This window comes from Pristiophorus japonicus, chromosome 19 (assembly GCF_044704955.1).
Source record: "Pristiophorus japonicus isolate sPriJap1 chromosome 19, sPriJap1.hap1, whole genome shotgun sequence".
In the NCBI taxonomy this organism is placed as follows: Eukaryota; Metazoa; Chordata; class Chondrichthyes; family Pristiophoridae; genus Pristiophorus; species Pristiophorus japonicus.
The window spans coordinates 73,377,073-73,395,089 of NC_091995.1; the positions used below are offsets into that span (position 1 = coordinate 73,377,073).

Consider the following 18,017-nt stretch of genomic DNA (forward strand, 5'->3'; position numbering starts at 1 on the left):
TGGAATCTTCAGTGGCATGCTCCAGCTCTTTTTGAAGCCCCGACCTGTGGAGATGTTCTCACATAGGCCGCTCGGTCTGTGCAGCAGAGCAGGTCTCCAGTCATCCTGGTTAACCCTTGCCACTGGATAAAGGCCTAGCTCTGTCGAGCCCGTGTGGTGGCTGATGTGCAATGGTCACCACACGTTAAAAAAAAATCCACGCACAGGCATCTTTCACCCCCTCAATTGGAGTTCAGGACTGGAACATAGAGTCCTTCATTGAAACATCTGTAAACTCATGTGGAAGCAAATCATCCTCATTCGAGGGACCGCCTATGATGATGATGAACACGAGAAATAGGAGCAGGAGTAGGCCATTTGACCCCTTGAGCCTGCTCCGCCATTTAATAAGATCATGGACTCAGCTCCACTTCCCTGCCCGCTCCCCATAACTTTTTATTCCCTTATCGCTCAAAAATCTGTTAATCTCCGCCTTAAATATATTCAATGACCCAACCTCCACAGCTCTCTGGGAGATAATTTCACAGATTTACAACCTTCTGAGAGAAGAAATTCCTCCTCATCTCAGTTTTAAATGGGCATCCCCTTATTCTGAGACTATGTTTCCTAATTTTAGTTTCCCCTGTGAGTGGAAATATCCTCTTTGCGTCCAACGTGTCGAGTCGTCTCTCATATGTTTCGATAAGATCACCCCTCATTCTTCTAAATTCCAATGTGTATAGGCCCAACCTACTCAACCTATCCACATAAGTCAACCCCCTCATCTCCGGAATCAACCTAGTGAACCTTCTCTGAACAGCCTCCAATGCAAGTCTATCGTTCCCTAAATATGGAGACCAAAACTGTACGCAGTACTCCAGGTGTGGCCTCACCAATACCCTGTTCAGTTGGAGCAGGACTTCTCTGCTTTTATACTCTATCCCCCTTGCCTTCCTGATTACTTGCTGTACCTGCATACTAACTTGTGTTTCATGCACAAGGATAAATGGATAGATTTTTATTAGGAAATGGTTATGGAACCAAGGCGGGTAAGTGGAGTTGAGATACAGATCAGCCATGATCTAATTGAATGGTGGAATAGGTTTGAGAGGACTGACTGGCTAGACCCCTGTTGTAGAACAGAGTATCTGGTCGTTCACCATGAGCAATGCCACTGGAGATTCAGTAAAATATAACATTTATAGATTCGTGCAACCTTTAAGTTTAAGAAAGCATGACTGGGAAAAGAATGGAAGACTTGTCCCAGAGAGAGGAATTTCCCAGATTCCAATCCCCCACCCAACCCCAAAATGGGCTGGGTTTTTCCCTGTTTTTTGTCGCCTCTCCCAGGTTGGGTGGGATGGGGAGTCTGAACGCAGTTGTGTGGGACAGGCTCGATGGAGCAGAAGGTCTTTATCTGTCTGTCATTGTTCGTATGAACTAAACCTGTGATTTCCTCACCTTTTCATTCTTTCCATATATCAGGCAGGCAAAGCTCTTCGTCTCTGGGTATGGCAGTACCTCACAAGAAATCCTCCCATTTGGTGGTATATGGGGCAAGCAGTCACTCCTGCTCCCCGGTTAAAATGCCAGAAGCCGATCCAATCGATGTTGCAGCGCACTTGCAGCTCCTGGGCGAATCATTGAGCCTTATCGGTCACCGATTGCAAGAAACCGAGGTGAGATGTGGTGGGAAGTGGGCGAGAAGCAGAGGATCAAACTCAATGTAGAGCAATCCTGTAAACTCTTAATAAAGGTGGGAGAATGATTAACCGGAGAATAATCTGAGTTTTCTTGCAGGTAAAGGGATTTTCCGCAGTACAGCCCTGCAAATTCCTCGAGCAGTTGTGTAAAGTACCAAGGACTCAAAATTCCACATTGCCTTTTTGGCACTATTTCAGATTAATGGCCGTTTTTAAAATCTGAAATAGCGGCAAAAATAGTCCCAAGTTTCGCCAAAATTGTCTTTGATTTTGGCGCAGCGCAGAAAGACCTTTGGTTCTGTGGGTGGAGCTAATTGTTAGCGCGGAAAAAGTGAGGCCCATTCTCTGTGCATGCCCAAGCATTTAGGAACATAAGAAAAAGGAGCAGGAGTAGGCCATACAGCCCCTCGAGCCTGCTCCGCCACTCAATAAGATCATGGCTGATCTGATCATGGACTCAGCTCCACTTCCCCGCCCGCTCCCCATAACCCTGTACTTCCTTATCGCTCAAAAATATGTCTATCTCTGCCTTAAATATATTCAATGACCCAGCCTCTACAGCTCTCTGGGGCAGAGAATTCCACAGATTTACAACTCTCAGAGAGAAGAAATTTCTTCTCATCTCAGTTTTAAATGGGCGGCCCCTTATTCTAAGATCATGCCCTCTAGTTCTAGTCTCCCCCATCAGTGGAAACATCCTCTCTGCATCCACCTTGTCAAGCCCCCTCATAATCTTATACGTTTCGATAAGATCACCTCTCATTCTTCTGAATTCCAATGAGTAGAGGCCCAACCTACTCAATCTTTCCTCATAAGTCAACCCCCTCATCTCTGGAATCAACCTAGTGAACCTTCTCTGAACTGCCTCCAAAGCAAGTATATCGTTTCGTAAATATGGAAAACAAAACTGCACGCAATATTCCAGATGTGGTCTCACCAATACCCTGTATAGCTGTGGCAAGACTTCCCTGCTTTTATACTCCATCCCCTTTGCAATAAAGGCCAAGATTCCATTGGCCTTCCTGATCACTTGCTGTACCTGCATACTATCTTTTTGTGTTTCATTTACAAGTACCCCCAGGTCCCGCTGTACTGCAGCACTTTGCAATCTTTCTCCATTTAAATAATAACTTGCTCTTTGATTTTTTTCTGCCGAAGTGCATGACCTCGCACTTTCCAACATTATACTCTATCTGCCAAATTTTTGCCCACTCACTTAGCCTTTTGCAGATTTTTTGTGTCCTCCTCACACATTGCTTTTCCTCCCATCTTTGTATTGTCAGCAAACTTAGCTACGCTACACTCAGTATCTTCTTCTAAGTCGTTAATATAGATTGTAAATAGTTAGGGTCCCAGCACTGGTCCCTGCGGCACCCCACTAGTTACTGGTTGCCAACCAGAGAATGAACCATTTATCCCAACTCTGTTTTCTGGTTAATTAGCCAATCCTCTATCCATACTAATATATTACCCCCCAACCCCGTGAACTTTTATCTTGTGCAGTAACCTTTTATGTGGCACCTTGTCAAATGCCTTTTGGAAGTCCAAATACACCACATCCACTGGTTCCTCTTTATCCACCCTGTTCGTTACATCCTCAAAGAATTCCATCAAATTTGTCAAACATGACTTCCCTTTCATAAATCCAGGCTGACTCTGCCTGACAGAATTTTGCTTTTCCAAATGTCCTGCTACGGCTTCTTTAATAATGGACTCCAACATTTTCCCAACCACAGATGTTAGGCTAACTGGTCTATAGTTTGCTGCTTTTTGTCTGCCTCCTTTTTTAAATAAGGGCGTTACATTTGCAGTTTTCCAATCCGCTGGGATCTCCCCAGAATCCAGGGAATTTTGGTAAATTACAGCCGATGCAACCACAATCCCTGCCGCTACTTCTCAAGACCCTAGGATTTAGGTTTCCAGGATAACGCGAGGCACAATGGGTGGGAGCTGACTCTCTCCGGTTCCCGGGAGTGGGAGGAAGGAAATGTGGGCTGAGGGCTGCTTTTATTTAATTGTGTAGAAGGAGCTTTACTCTGAGGGCACTTAACTAGTGCTGTACCTGCCCTGGGAGTGTTTTGATGCTGAAACAAATGGCCCACCGCAGCCGTCCCTCTCCCCAGCCAAATGGCCCGTCGTATCCGCCCCTATCCCTGGCCAAATGGTCCCGCCAAGTGTTTTATAAGTCCTAAAATTAAAATAACTGTTTTATAATGAAGTAATTCAAAGATAATATTGCATCGCTACATTCAATAGGAACATAATAAATACAGGTCAACACAACAAATCAACCCTAAGCCCCTGTAATGCCGATTTTGACTTGGTAAGGTAAGGTTTTACAAAGTGGTCCCCAATGCCGTCCTTTTAAAAAAAAAATCCTTATTAGCGAAACTCGTAAAACCCGGCAAAAATGGTGTTATGGGTGTGTTTGACCCCGAGTGACGTCAGAAAAACAATACTTTAAAAAAACGTCCTTTATCTGTTAAGGACGGCGTTATACCCTTGGTGAAACTTTGCAAAATTAAGTTAGCTCCAAAAAACACTGATAGCTCAAAAAAAAATGGAGCTTAAATGGTGGTGAATTTTGGGCCCCAAATGTTAAAGAGAAAGACTTTAATTTTGTCGTTCAATGGTTAACTTTATATCTAACGAACTGGCCTCAACAACTTTTTCTACCACAGAAAGTTGTTGAGGCCAGTTCGTTAGATATATTCAAAAGGGAGTTAGATGTGGCCCTTAGGGCTAAAGGGATCAAGTGGTATGGAGAGAAGGCAGGAATGGGGTACTGAAGTTGCATGATCAGCCATGATCATATTGAATGGTGGTGCAGGCTCGAAGGGCCGAATGGCTTACTCCTGCACCTACTTTCTGCCATTTTAAGACTTCTTTAAAACTCAGTGCAAAGTTCCTCTCCTTCCCGAACTAAAATACAGTGATGTAAATTCCTTCATTCTTTCCGATGGAAAATAAATACCTTCCTCAGTCTTCTCTTCCTCCTTAATGTATTGAAGTGGAAGCTAGATAGACAGATGAGGGAGAAAGGAATAGGAGGATATGCTGATAGGGTGAGATGGAGAGGGGTCGGAGTAGGTTCGTGTCGAGTGTAAACACCAGAATGGACCAGTTGGGCTGAATGGCCTGTTTCTGTGCTGTATAATTCTATGTCAACTACATGCTTTTAAAAGCTAATAAAAAAACACTGCAGATGCTGGAAATCTGAAATAAAAACAAAAAATGCTGGAAATACTCAGCAGCTCCGGCAGCATCTGCGGAGGGAGGAACAGAGTTAACGTTTTCAGTCTATGACCTTTCGTCAGAACTGGAAAAAGTTAGAGATATAACCATTTTAATCAAGTAGAGCGATGGGGAAAGAACAAAAGGAAAAGTCTGCGCTGGGGTGGAAGGCAGGAGAGATGTAATAACAAAAGGGATGATGGTGCAAGGCGAAAGGAAATGGTAATAGAACAAGTGAAGAAACACAGGATGGGTCTAGAGGAGCTGTAAATGAGGGCAGAGGTTGTGGAAATTGATCTGAAAATGTTGAACTTTAAAAACAAAGTTTGGTGTCGCCTAACCACAGCCTTGTGATTTACCAAATCTTCTCTCCTTGATGGTGCCCTGCATTGTGAGCTTGGGCCCATCTCCTAGAGTATCCGATTTTTATTTTTAAATAATAAACCAGGGAATTGGGTGTTGCAGTGGGTTAGACACTGGCCCCTCAGCTTTGGGACAAATGTTCAAATGCAGCCCAGATTGACGGAATGAAAGTCTTTTCCGTCTGCCAGCTGCAAGGTGTTAGCAGCCAACTTCCTTTTCCCTCTGGTTCACAAATAGCACATTTCGAGTAGGCACGAGACTTGGTAGTGGGGTATACGGAACAGACTTTGTTCTACACAGTGAAGGTGATCGCACAGTGAAGGTGATCGGCCTTAACTGTATACAGAGAGTGGCTTTTATCCGGTTTCTGTATCTTTTCAGCACTCTCTGTGATACTGTTGAAAACCATGCTCCTTTATACGCCATATTTTGACTACATCAAAAAAAAATGTCATAGAGATATCTATTCCCAAGCCCTTTGAAAACAGAATATTTATGCAAACAGTTTGCAGTTGTTTGCTTCAAGCCACTTCCCTTAAACAAGATTTCCTTTAATGGATTTTCTACCCCATTTTTATTGCTCTAAAACTAAAGTTACATTTTATTAACTACATTTATTTTCTTCCACAAACTTTACATATCCGACGACAAGCCATGCTTTCTCCTCACGATGCTTAAAAGTCATCCTGTTTATATTGGAAAGCCTGTTAATCCAAGATACTCCCCAAGATGTCCAACATACATCCCTCCAGGATTTCTAAAATAAGGATTCTAATGCCTCAAACTGTCCCTGATTGGCGCTATCCCTCACAGTAACCCTGACAGGGCTGATGTGGAAAGGAAGAAACGTCGCACTGGTGCAGTCAGGGTGTTTCTGAGGTTGGTCCGAGGCCCACTGTTAAAGCAGAGTAGAAGGAGCTTTATTCTGTACCTGCCAGATATTTAAAAAGAAAGCTTTTTTTTTTCTCCTTCTAACTTCAAAGTGGGTTATAGTTGTTGTCCTCACTGTATTCCCCGTTGTATGTGATAATTGATGGTGTCGGGCTGTTTGACCAAGGCAACAGAGTCAAATCTGCTCCTGTCCTCACCCGAAGTCCATGCACACTTTTCAGCACAGGTCACTGGACAGCAATTGGGAGTTGGCTTCTTGACTGATTTTTTTTTTCTCCCTTTCCCTAGTTCAAGGATTATGCGACAGTTGTAGTTTCCACCAGAGCCGTCCCCAGTGGGATCGTCCTATTCCAGCACAGACTGGAGCTCGAACCTTGGACTCTCTTGGCCTCATTGGCTCAGCAACTCAGTGAATAAACTTGCTAAGCAATCAGGGACCAGTGTTTTGTTATTGAACTTAAGGCTGGAACAATATTGAACACCGTGCAACGTGCTTTTGTTTTGAATTGCTAACATGGATAGAGTTGAAAATTTATTTTTTTTCTTTCTAGGGCATGGTGGCGGTGTCTGGGAGTCTCTCGGTCCTGCTGGACTCCATAATCTGTGCACTGGGACCTTTAACCTGCCTCACCTCACAGGTTGATCGTCTCAATGGCTGTCCGAAAGAGGTTCTGGTAAGTTATTTCCCCCCCCCCCCCCCCCACTCCTGCAATATTTGCCATCAGAACCAAAAAGCTGCTCCCTCCCCACAGACTTAGCAACAAGCAAAGTGTAATCTGGAGCCAGCAAAACTGAGGCTGATGCGTCACGATGCTCAGATAAGCTTCCTGTCGGTAGTGAAGTAGGAGGCTGCCTGGACCAGTCAGGATCTAGCGTGGGACTGGATTGTCCCAAATTCAAACTTCAGAGCCGAGGAGATTTACTGAAATGATACATAGAAACATAGAAAATAGGTGCAGGAGTAGGCCATTCGGCCCTTCTAGCCTGCACCGCCATTCAATGAGTTCATGGCTGAACATTCAACTTCAGTACCCCATTCCTGCTTTCTCGCCATACCCCTTGATCCCCCTAGTAGTAAGGACCTCATCTAACTCCTTTTTGAATATATTTAGTGAATTGGCCTCAACAACTTTCTGTGGTAGAGAATTCCACAGGTTCACCACTCTCTGGGTGAAGAAGTTCCTCCGCATCTCGGTCCTAAATGGCTTACCCCTTATCCTTAGACTGTGACCTCTGGTTCTGGACTTCCCCAACATTGGGAACATTCTTCCTGCATCTAACCTGTCTAACCCCGTCAGAATTTTAAATGTTTCTATGAGGTCCCCTCTCATTCTTCTGAACTCCAGTGAATACAAGCCCAGTTGATCCAGTCTTTCTTGATAGGTCAGTCCCGCCATCCCGGGAATCAGTCTGGTGAACCTTCGCTGCACTCCCTCAATAGCAAGAATGTCCTTCCTCAGGTTAGGAGACCAAAACTGTACACAATACTCCAGGTGTGGCCTCACCAATGCCCTGTACAACTGTAGCAACACCTCCCTGCCCCTGTACTCAAATCCCCTCGCTATGAAGGCCAACATGCCATTTGCTTTCTTAACCGCCTGCTGCACCTGCATGCCAACCTTCAATGACTGATGTACCATGACAGCCAGGTCTCTTTGCACCTCCCCTTTTCCTAATCTGTCACCATTCAGATAATTGTCTCTCTGTTTTTACCACCAAAGTGGATAACCTCACATTTATCCACATTATACTTCATCTGCCATGCATTTGCCCACTCACCTAACCTATCCAAGTCGCTCTGCAGCCTCACAGCATCCTCCTCGCAGCTCACACTGCCACCCAACTTAGTGTCATCTGCAAATTTGGAGATACTACATTTAATCCCCTCATCTAAATCATTAATGTACAGTGTAAACAGCTGGGGCCCCAGCACAGAACCTTGCGGTACCCCACTAGTCACTGCCTGCCATTCTGAAAAGTCCCCATTTACTCCTACTCTTTGCTTCCTGTCTGACAACCAGTTCTCAATCCATGTCAGTACACTACCCCCAATCCCATGTGCTCTAACTTTGCACATCAATCTCTTGTGTGGGACCTTGTCGAACGCCTTCTGAAAGTCCAAATATACCACATCAACTGGTTCTCCCTTATCCACTCTACTGGAAACATCCTCAAAAAATTCCAGAAGATTTGTCAAGCATGATTTCCCTTTCACAAATCCATGCTGACTTGGACCTATCATGTCACCTCTTTCCAAATGCACTGCTATGACATCCTTAATAATTGATTCCATCATTTTACCCACTACCGATGTCAGGCTGACCGGTCTATAATTCCCTGTTTTCTCTCTCCCTCCTTTTTTAAAAAGTGGGGTTACATTGGCTACCCTCCACTCCATAGGAACTGATCCAGAGTCAATGGAATGTTGGAAAATGACTGTCAACGCATCCACTATTTCCAAGGCCACCTCCTTAAGTACTCTGGGATGCAGTCCATCAGGCCCTGGGGATTTATCGGCCTTCAATCCCATCAATTTCCCCAACACAATTTCCCGGCTAATAAGGATTTCCCTCAGTTCCTCCACCTTACTAGACCCCCCGACCCCTTTTATAACCGGAAGGTTGTTCGTGTCCTCCTTCGTGAATACCGAACCAAAGTACTTGTTCAATTGGTCCGCCATTTCTTTGTTCCCCGTTATGACTTTCCCTGATTCTGACTGCAGAGGACCTACGTTTGTCTTTACTAACCTTTTTCTCTTTACATATCTATAGAAACTTTTGCAATCCGTCTTAATGTTCCCTGCAAGCTTCTTCTCATACTCCATTTTCCCTGCCCTAATCAAACCCTTTGTCCTCCTCTGCTGAGTTCTAAATTTCTCCCAGTCCCCAGGTTCGCTGCTATTTCTGGCCAATTTGTATGCCACTTCCTTGGCTTTAATACTATCCCTGATTTCCCTTGATAGCCACGGTTGAGCCACCTTCCCTTTTTTATTTTTATGCCAGACAGGAATGTACAATTGTTGTAGTTCATCCATGCGGTCTCTAAATGTCTGCCATTGCCCATCCACAGTCAACCCCTTAAGTATCATTCGCCAATCCATCCCAGCCAATTCACGCCTCATACCTTCAAAGTTAGCCTTCTTTAAGTTCTGGACCATGGTCTCTGAATTAACTGTTTCATTCTCCATCCCAATGCAGAATTCCACCATATTATGGTCACTCTTCCCCAAGGGGCCTCGCACAACGAGATTGCTAATTAATCCTCTCTCATTACATAACACCCAGTCTAAGATGGCCTCCCCCCTAGTTGGTTCCTCGACATATTGGTCTAAAAAACCATCCCTTATGCACTCCAGGAAATCCTCCTCCACCGCATTGCTTCCAGTTTGGTTAGCCCAATCTATGTGCATATTAAAGTCACCCATTATAACTGCTGCACCTTTATTGCATGCACTCCTAATTTCCTGTTTGATGCCCTCCCCAACATCACTACTACTGTTTGGAGGTCTGTACACAACTCCCACTAACGTTTTTTGCCCTTTAGTGTTCTGCAGCTCTACCCATATAGATTCCACATCATCCAAGCTAATGTCTTTCCTAACTATTGCATTAATCTCCTCTTTAACCAGCAATGCTACCCCACCTCCTTTTCCTTTTATTCTATCCTTCCTGAATGTTGAATACCCCTGGATGTTGAGTTCCCAGCCCTGATCATCCTGGAGCCACGTCTCCGTAATCCCAATCACATCATATTTGTTAACATCTATTTGCACAGTTAATTCATCCACCTTATTGCGGATACTCCTTGCATTAAGACACAAAGCCTTTAGGCTTGTTTTTTTAACACCCTCTGTCCTTTTAGAATTTTGCTGTACAATGGCCCTTTTTGTTCTTTGCCTTGGGTTTCTCTGCCCTCCACTTTTCCTCATCTCCTTTCTGTCTTTTGTTTTTGCCTCCTTTTTGTTTCCCTCTATCTCCCTGCATTGGTTCCCATCCCCCTGCCATATTAGTTTAACTCCTCCCCAACAGCACTAGCAAACACTGCCCCGAGGACATTGGTTCCGATTCTGCCCAGGTGCAGACCGTCCGGATTGTACTGGTCCCACCTCCCCCAGAACCGGTTCCAATGCCCCAGGAATTTGAATCCCTCCCTGCTGCACCATTGCTCAAGCCACGTATTCATCTGAGCTATCCTGCGATTCCTACTCTGACTAGCACGTGGCACTGGTAGCAATCCCGAGATTACTACTTTTGAGGTCCTACTTTTTAATTTAGCTCCTAGCTCCTTAAATTCATTTTGTAGGAACTCATCCCTTTTTTTACCTATGTCATTGGTACCAACGTGCACCACGACAACTGGCTGTTCTCCCTCCCTTTTTAGAATGTCCTGCACCCGCTCCGAGACATCTTTGACCCTTGCACCAGGGAGGCAACATACCATCCTGGAGTCTCGGTTGCGGCCGCAGAAACGCCTATCTATTCCCCTTACAATTGAATCCCCTATCACTATCGCTCGCCCACTCTTTTTCCTGCCCTCCTGTGCAACAGAGCCAGCCACTGTGCCATGAACTTGGCTGCTGCTGCCTGCTCCTGATGAGTCATCCCCCTCAACAGCACTCAAAGCAGTGTATCTGTTTTGCAGTGGGATGACCACAGGGGACCCCTGCACTACCTTCCTTGCACTACTCTTCCTGCTGGTCTTCCATTCCCTCGCTGGCTGTGGACCCTTCTCCTGCGGTAAGACCAACTCGCTACACGTGATACTCACGTCATTCTCAGCATCGTGGATGCTCCAGAGTGAATCCACCTTCAGCTCCAACTCCGCAACGCGGACCGTCAGTAGCCGGAGGTGGACACACTTCCCGCACATGTAGCCGTCAGGGACACTGGTGTTGTCCCCGTGTTCCCACATGGTACAGGAGGAGCATATCACGTGACCGAGCTGTCCCGCCATGACTTAACCCTTAGATACACTTAAATTGCCGACAACAATGTTAAAAGTTACTGACTAATAAAGAAAAAGAAAAACTACTCACCAATCAGCAGCCAATCACTTACCACGTTGGCTGTGACGTCACCTTTTGATTTCTTTCTACTTCTTTTTTGACTTCTCTCAGCTGGAGCTGCACAAGTACGCCTCTCTCGACGCTCCCCGGACTGCTGAGCCTTTTATAGGCCGCTGCCTCTCTCGACTCCTGCCTCTCTCGACGCTCCCCGGACTGCTGAGCCTTTTATAGGCCGCTGCCTCTCTCGACTCCCGCCTCTCTCGACGCTCCCCGGACTGCTGAGCCTTTTATAGGCCAGGGATGAGGGATTAGAGTTAGAGACTGGTGAAGCTGGGGTGGTTCTCCTTACAGCAGAGAAGGCTAAGGGGAGATTTAATTGAGCTGTTCAAAATCAGGAAGGATTTTGATCGTCAATAAAGAGAAACCGTTTCCAGTGGCAGAAGGGTGGGTATCCAAAGGACACAGATTAAAGATAATTGGCAAAAGAACCAGAGGGGGGGGGGATGAGGAAATTTTTTTTTTTTAAACGGCACACGTTGCGATCTGGAACGCACTGCCTTAAAAGGGTGGTGGAAGCAGATTTAATCATAATTTTCAAAAGGGAATTGGGTATCTACTTGACGGGGAAAAATTGCAGGGATATGGGGAAAGAGCAGGGGAGTGGGACTAATTGGACAGCTCTTTCAGAAAGGGCTGAATGGCACGATGGGCTGAATGGCCTCCTGTGCTGTAAGATTCTGTGACTGCACTGCTCCATTGAAATTTGGGTGCGTGTAACTGTGAATTAAGGAGGGGGCAGGTGGGCAGGGGCGTTTGTTGGGTTCGGGGCCAGCATAGATAATTTGAGGTGACTGCGATATTAACTTTCTTTGCTCTAAGGAGAACAATCCCAGCTTCTCTAGTCCCCCCATGTAACTGAAACCCCTCAAATGTTGGGGTGCCTTCTTGTGAAATCAGGGGCAGAATTAGAATGGCAAACTTCCGGGATCGGTTGGGAGATTTCTGAGATAAAGGATTTCTGTTGCGATTTATTCGGGTGGGGGCCGGGAGGACCACACTGGATTTTTCTTTGAGTGCTTGTTTTTCCTGTTTTTCCCCTTTGGCTCTTGAATTTCTGCTGACGTTGAAACTGCCTCTTTAAGAATTTTAGATTTTCTCACCCCTGCCCTGCCATCACCTCCATGTGACGTGCATCCTCCCCAGCCAAAGACCGCCTTTTTTTAAATTGCAAAAGCAACTCTGGGAGCTGCTCTCCCTCTCTCTCCACTTGACAACAAGTTTGAGATCAGGAACTTATAATGAAAAAAAATCGTGGGTGACAGCCCATATCCACAGCACTTTGTAACTCGGCACTTGGACACTAATACGTCCTATTCTTGCACTCCGTGTTCCTATTTTTTTCCATTCAATTTCCTTGCTTCATTTTTTCTTTCAATTTCTTCCCCTAGTACAGTTACAAAGTTATAACTGGGGCCATTTTCTCTAGAAAAGAGAATGCTGAAGGGTGAGCTAATAGAGGTGTTTAAAATTATGAATGGGTTTAATAAGGTAGACGTAGAGAAGATGTTTCCACTTGTGGGGGAGACCAAAACTAGAGGCCATAAATATAAGATAGTCACACATAAATCTAATGGGGAATTCAGGAGAAACTTCCTTACTCACTGAGTGGTTAGAATGTGGAACTTGCTACCACAAGGAGTAGTTGAGGCGAATAGCATAGATGCATTTAAGGGAAGCTGGATAAGTACATGAGGGGGAAAGGAATAGAAGGATATGCAGATAGGGTTAGAGTGTGGAGCATAAACACTGGCATGGATTAGTTGAGCTGAATAACCTGTTTCTGTGCAGTAAATTCTAGGTAATTCATTCGGAACACATTGTTTATTAACCCCTGGAAAGTTCCTGATATTTTGGGGACAGGGTATTGTAAAGGAATGGAAGGTAAATGTGTAACCTTCATGTGAACCAATGCTGCCACTTCAATAATGGAAATATTATTGATTTGTTGAGGTGTGTTGATCAGGATAATAAATCTGCCGTCTGCACGTTCAGGGCTACCCACTGGCACTTTTCAGGCCAAGTGCTCATGGAATTAAGAACATAAGAAATAGGAGAAGGTGTAGACCATACAGCCCCTCCAGCCTGCTCCGCCATTCAATAAGATCATGGCTGAACTTCTACATCAACTCCACTCTTCCACCCTATCCCTATCCTTTGATTCCTTTAATGCCCAAAAATCTATCGATTTCAGTCTTGAATATACTCATCAACTGAGAATCCAAAACCCTCTGGGGTACAGCATTTCAAGAATTAACAACCCTCTAAGTGGAAAAAAATGTCTCCTCTTCTCATTCCTAAATGGCCGACCTATAATCCTGGGACTGTAACCCCTAGTTCTAGACTGTTCAGCCAGGGGAAACAACCTTTCATCATCTACCTGGTCAGGCCCTCTAAGAATTTTATACCTTTCAATGAGATTACCTCTCAATCTTCTAAACTCCAGTGAATATAGGCCCATTCTACATAATCTCTCATCATAGGGCAGCCCTCTCATCACAGGAATCTAATCCAGTGAACCTTTGTTGTACCCCTTCTAAGGCAAATATATCCTTCCTTCAATAAGGAGACCAAAACTGTACACAATACTCCAGGTGTGGTGTCCCCAAAGCCCTATATAATTGCAGCAAGACTTCCTTACTCTTATACTGCAACCCCCTTGCAATAAAGGCTAACATAATATTTGCCTTCCTAATTGCTTGCTGTACCTGGATGTTAACTTTCCGTGATTTGTGTACAAGGACACCCAAATCCCTCTGAATATCAATCTTTACGAGTCTCGCACCTTTAAAAAATATATATATATACAATTCTGTTTTTCCATTCTTCCTACCATACTGAATAATTTCACATTTCTCCACATTATACTCCATCTGCCACTTTCTTGCCTATTCACTTTATAGGTATATATCCCTTTGCAGCCTCTCTGCATCCTCCTCGCAGCTTACTAACCCACCTAGCTTTGTATCGTCCGAAAACTTGGATATATTACACTCTGTCCCCTCACCGTAGTCATTGATATAGATTGTAAATAGCTGAGGCACAAGCACTGATCCTTGCGGCATCCACTAGTTACACCCTGCCATCCCAAAAATGACCCGTTTATTTCTAATCTTTTTTCTTACTGTTAACCAATCCTCAATCCATGCATGATAATATAATACCCCGAATCCCATGAGGCATAATGTGTAAGATAATGAGTGGGTTCGACAAGATGAATGCAGAGAGGATATTTCCACTCATAGGACAAACTAAAACTAGGGGGCATAGTCTCCGTCCATTTAAAACTGAGATGAGGAGAAATTTCTTCTCTGAGAGTTGTAAATCTATGGAATTCCCTGCCCCAGAGAGCTGTGGAGGCTGGGTCATTGAATATACTTAAGGCGAAGCTAGACAGATTTTTGAGTGATAAGGGAATAAAGGGTCATGGAAGCGGGCAGGGAAGTGGAGCTGAGTCCATGATCAGATTTTATTAAATGGTGGAGCAGGCTCGAGCTGCCAAATGGCCTCCTGCTCCTATTTCTTATGTAACAACCTCTGGTCTGTGGTACCTTATCGAATGCCTTCTGAAAATATAAATATACTACATCCACTGGTCCCCTCCTTGTCTATCCTGCTAGTTACACCCTCAAAATACGCTTAATAGATTTGACAAACACGATTTCCCTTTCATAAAACCTAATATTGTGATTTTCCAAGTGCCTTGTTACCACATCCTCAATAATAAACATTTCCTGAACAGGTTTTCATTCTTGTAAATAAGTTGCTTCCTTCCTCATCTCCCTTAATTTTAAATATTGGTGGGTGTCTTAAGCATACAAGAGCAGGTCTGTTTATTCTGGCACTGAGCATACCAGCAGTAGCAACGGTAGGCAACCACTCCATTGCTGACATGGCAGTATCCTGGCTTCAGAGAGGTTTGTGCTGAAATTGATATATCAGAGCGAACCCTGATCTTCCATTTTGTATGCTCCAACAGTTTGACGGACATTACACGCCCTCCTATATCTTGACCATTGGTCATTATTCATATGTGAGCCTGGCACCGAGTGTTGGCAGGCTACTTTGACAGTGGAAGCGCATCATAGCCAATGTTCCCTTTAGGCCATGCAGCACTCCACAGCCGGTTCACCGGTTTTTAAATCAGAAAAACCGCGTGTGCGAGGGGAAGTTGAATGGGTTGCGCGCCCCCCAAATAAATGGCAGGGATCACTGATCACAGCCAAACCTGATCCTGTCCAGGCGAGTGGCCCTTCCAGCAGCTGCCACTGGAAAGTGATGAAAAGCAGGAGCCCTGTTTTTCTGGGCTGCATACAGTGAGTGACATCACGATTCCCGGAATGGAGATGATTAGATAATTTCCCCCGTCAATCGCGCCTGGGGACCGCACTGTTTGTAAGTGACTGGGATTGATTTTACACACATCATTTGTATGCAATGATCCCCCACACACTGCGTTTTGCTGGAGAAATCACCCCGCTTTTTATCGGGAGATGTTGCTGCAGTTTCGGTCATGAGTTCTGTTTGCTGTAATTCGTGGAGACTCTTTTTAAGCAGACTCTGCTGAGTAATTAGACTGCTTGCTGTGAGTCCCACCCCATCTCCAACTCATTGGCTAATAGAGTGGTATCATAGAAACATAGAAAATAGGTGCAGGAGTAGGCCATTCTGCCCTTCGAGCCTGCACCACCATTCAATATGATCATGGCTGATCATGCAACTTCAGTACCACATCCCTGCTTTCTTTCCATACCCCTTAGCTGTAAGGGCCACATCTAACTCCCTTTTGAATATATCTAACTTTCTGTGGTAGAGAATTCCACAGGTTCACAATTCTCGTGATTGAAGAAGTTTCTCCTCATCTCGGTCCTAAATGGCTTACCCCTTATCACTAGACTGTGACCCTTGGTTCTGGATTTCCCCAACATCGGGAACATTCTTCTTGCATCTAACCTGTCTAATCCCATTTTACATGTTTCTATGAGATCCCTTCTCATTCTTTTAAATTCTAGTAAATATAAGCCTTGTCGATCCATTCTTTCTTCATATGTCAGTCCTGCCATCCCGAGAATCAGTCTGGTGAACCTTCGCTGCACTCTCTCAATAGCAAGAATGTCCTTCCTGAGATTAGGAGACCAAAACTGTACACAATATTCAAGGTGTGGTCTCACCAAGGCCCTGTACAAACTGCAGTAAGACCTCCCTGCTCCTATACTCAAATCCCCTAGCTATGAAGGCCAACATGCCATTTGCCTTCTTCACCGCCTACTGTACGTGCATGCCAACTTTCAATGACTGATGTACCATGACACCCAGATCTCGTTGCACCTCCCTTTTTTCCTAATCTGTCATCATTCAGATAATATTCTGCCTTCCTGTTTTTGCCACCAAAGTGGATAACCTCACATTTATCGACATTATACTGCATCTGCCATGCATTTGTCCACTCACCTAACCTGTCCAAGTCACCCTGCAGCCTCTTAGCACAATTGACACTGGTTTTTCTTTTGTTCCTGTTTGTTCTTCTACCCCGAGGAGGGCTGAGGGCAATGGATCTTGTCCACCAACAGTGGGGCTGAGATCAGTTCACCAACTGCCTTCTAATCGTGTTTTCTTCATTCACCCAGGCACACACACTGGATAACATCGCATATATCATGCCAGGGCTTTGACCTTGAGAAACATTTGGGACTGGATCAATAACAGAAAGCTGAATAATATATTGTACATAAAGACTGTTTGCTGCAGAAGAGCACATTGATATTGTATCCTTTCCCACAGTATTGTAATTATTGTTGAATGGCGTGTAAAGCCTGGTTTGAAACGGTCGAGACAAGGTAAGCCAAGGACTGAAGGTTCGCTGGGAAGAATGTGCATTTATCGGAGAGAGTTAACCCACACCTACCAGGGACCACTGACACCAAATATGAACGGCAGCACTGGACCATCTTGTGCTGAACCCTAATTGTTGTCACGGGTATGTGTCATTTTGTAAGTTTGTAATGTTAAAAAAAAATGTATATCAACAAAAAAAAATTTTTTTGAACTGCGAGTCTGGAAGAAAACAAAACATTGGAAATATGTAGCTGCTCTGTCGTCATCCGAAACAAGAAAAAATGGAGCGTTATGATGAATGATCACACCCAAAGTGCCAAACCCATCTTTCGCTTTCGGGCACCGAGCAACCCCGCTATTGTGTATTTGCAGTGTTTTGTGTTTTATTTCATTATTTTATAGCACTGAAAATGCAGCTTGTCTCTCGTTTCCCAATGGTCTCATTCAGTCCTCCTTGCGACTGACCTTTAATCTAACGCCTCCAGTTAGCTCGCCCATTGATTATCCCGGTCGCAGATACTTAAGAGTATAAAGCCCCCACTGTGACGGCATCTTGCTGAGGAATATAATGTTTTGTAAAATTGCAGAGCCTGTCATGACTAATTTTGCTATTTCAAGCTTGACTGTGCGTAGGCAGCTCTCGTACCGTATACACCCGGTATTTAATATCTTTCAAAATCTGTTTTGGGCGAGTAAAATCTTGCACGATTGTGTCTCTTTTGTTTTCATTCAGTTTTGAACCCCTTACCCGCTCCTTTCCTGAACGACTTGACTGGTACTCGGGTAACCGTTCTCTGTGCGAGAGTCTGGACAGTGAGTATCACAGTTGAGCCATTGCAGTCAGTGTCTACAGTGCATTGTGGCACCTGTGTCATTGGGTAATGATCAGGAGAGGGAGCACTGACCTTTCATAGAATCATAGAATGATACAACACAGAAGGAGGCCATTC

General features: G+C 44.7%; 1 protein-coding gene across 4 annotated transcripts in view; it reads left to right on the forward strand.

The window, feature by feature from the left end:
* The window catches only part of hmgxb4a (HMG box domain containing 4a), a 60,503-nt gene extending 42,723 nt beyond the window's left edge, over nucleotides 1-17,780 (forward strand). For all 4 annotated transcript variants that reach the window (XM_070861593.1, XM_070861595.1, XM_070861596.1 and 1 more), the window contains 3 exons: nucleotides 1,465-1,658; nucleotides 6,722-6,844; nucleotides 16,860-17,780. In XM_070861593.1, the coding sequence (XP_070717694.1) occupies nucleotides 1,465-1,658; nucleotides 6,722-6,844; nucleotides 16,860-16,904 (362 nt within the window). In that variant the 3' untranslated portion in view covers nucleotides 16,905-17,780. The remainder of the gene's footprint in view (nucleotides 1-1,464; nucleotides 1,659-6,721; nucleotides 6,845-16,859) is intronic.
* The last annotated feature ends 237 nt before the right edge of the window (nucleotides 17,781-18,017 follow it).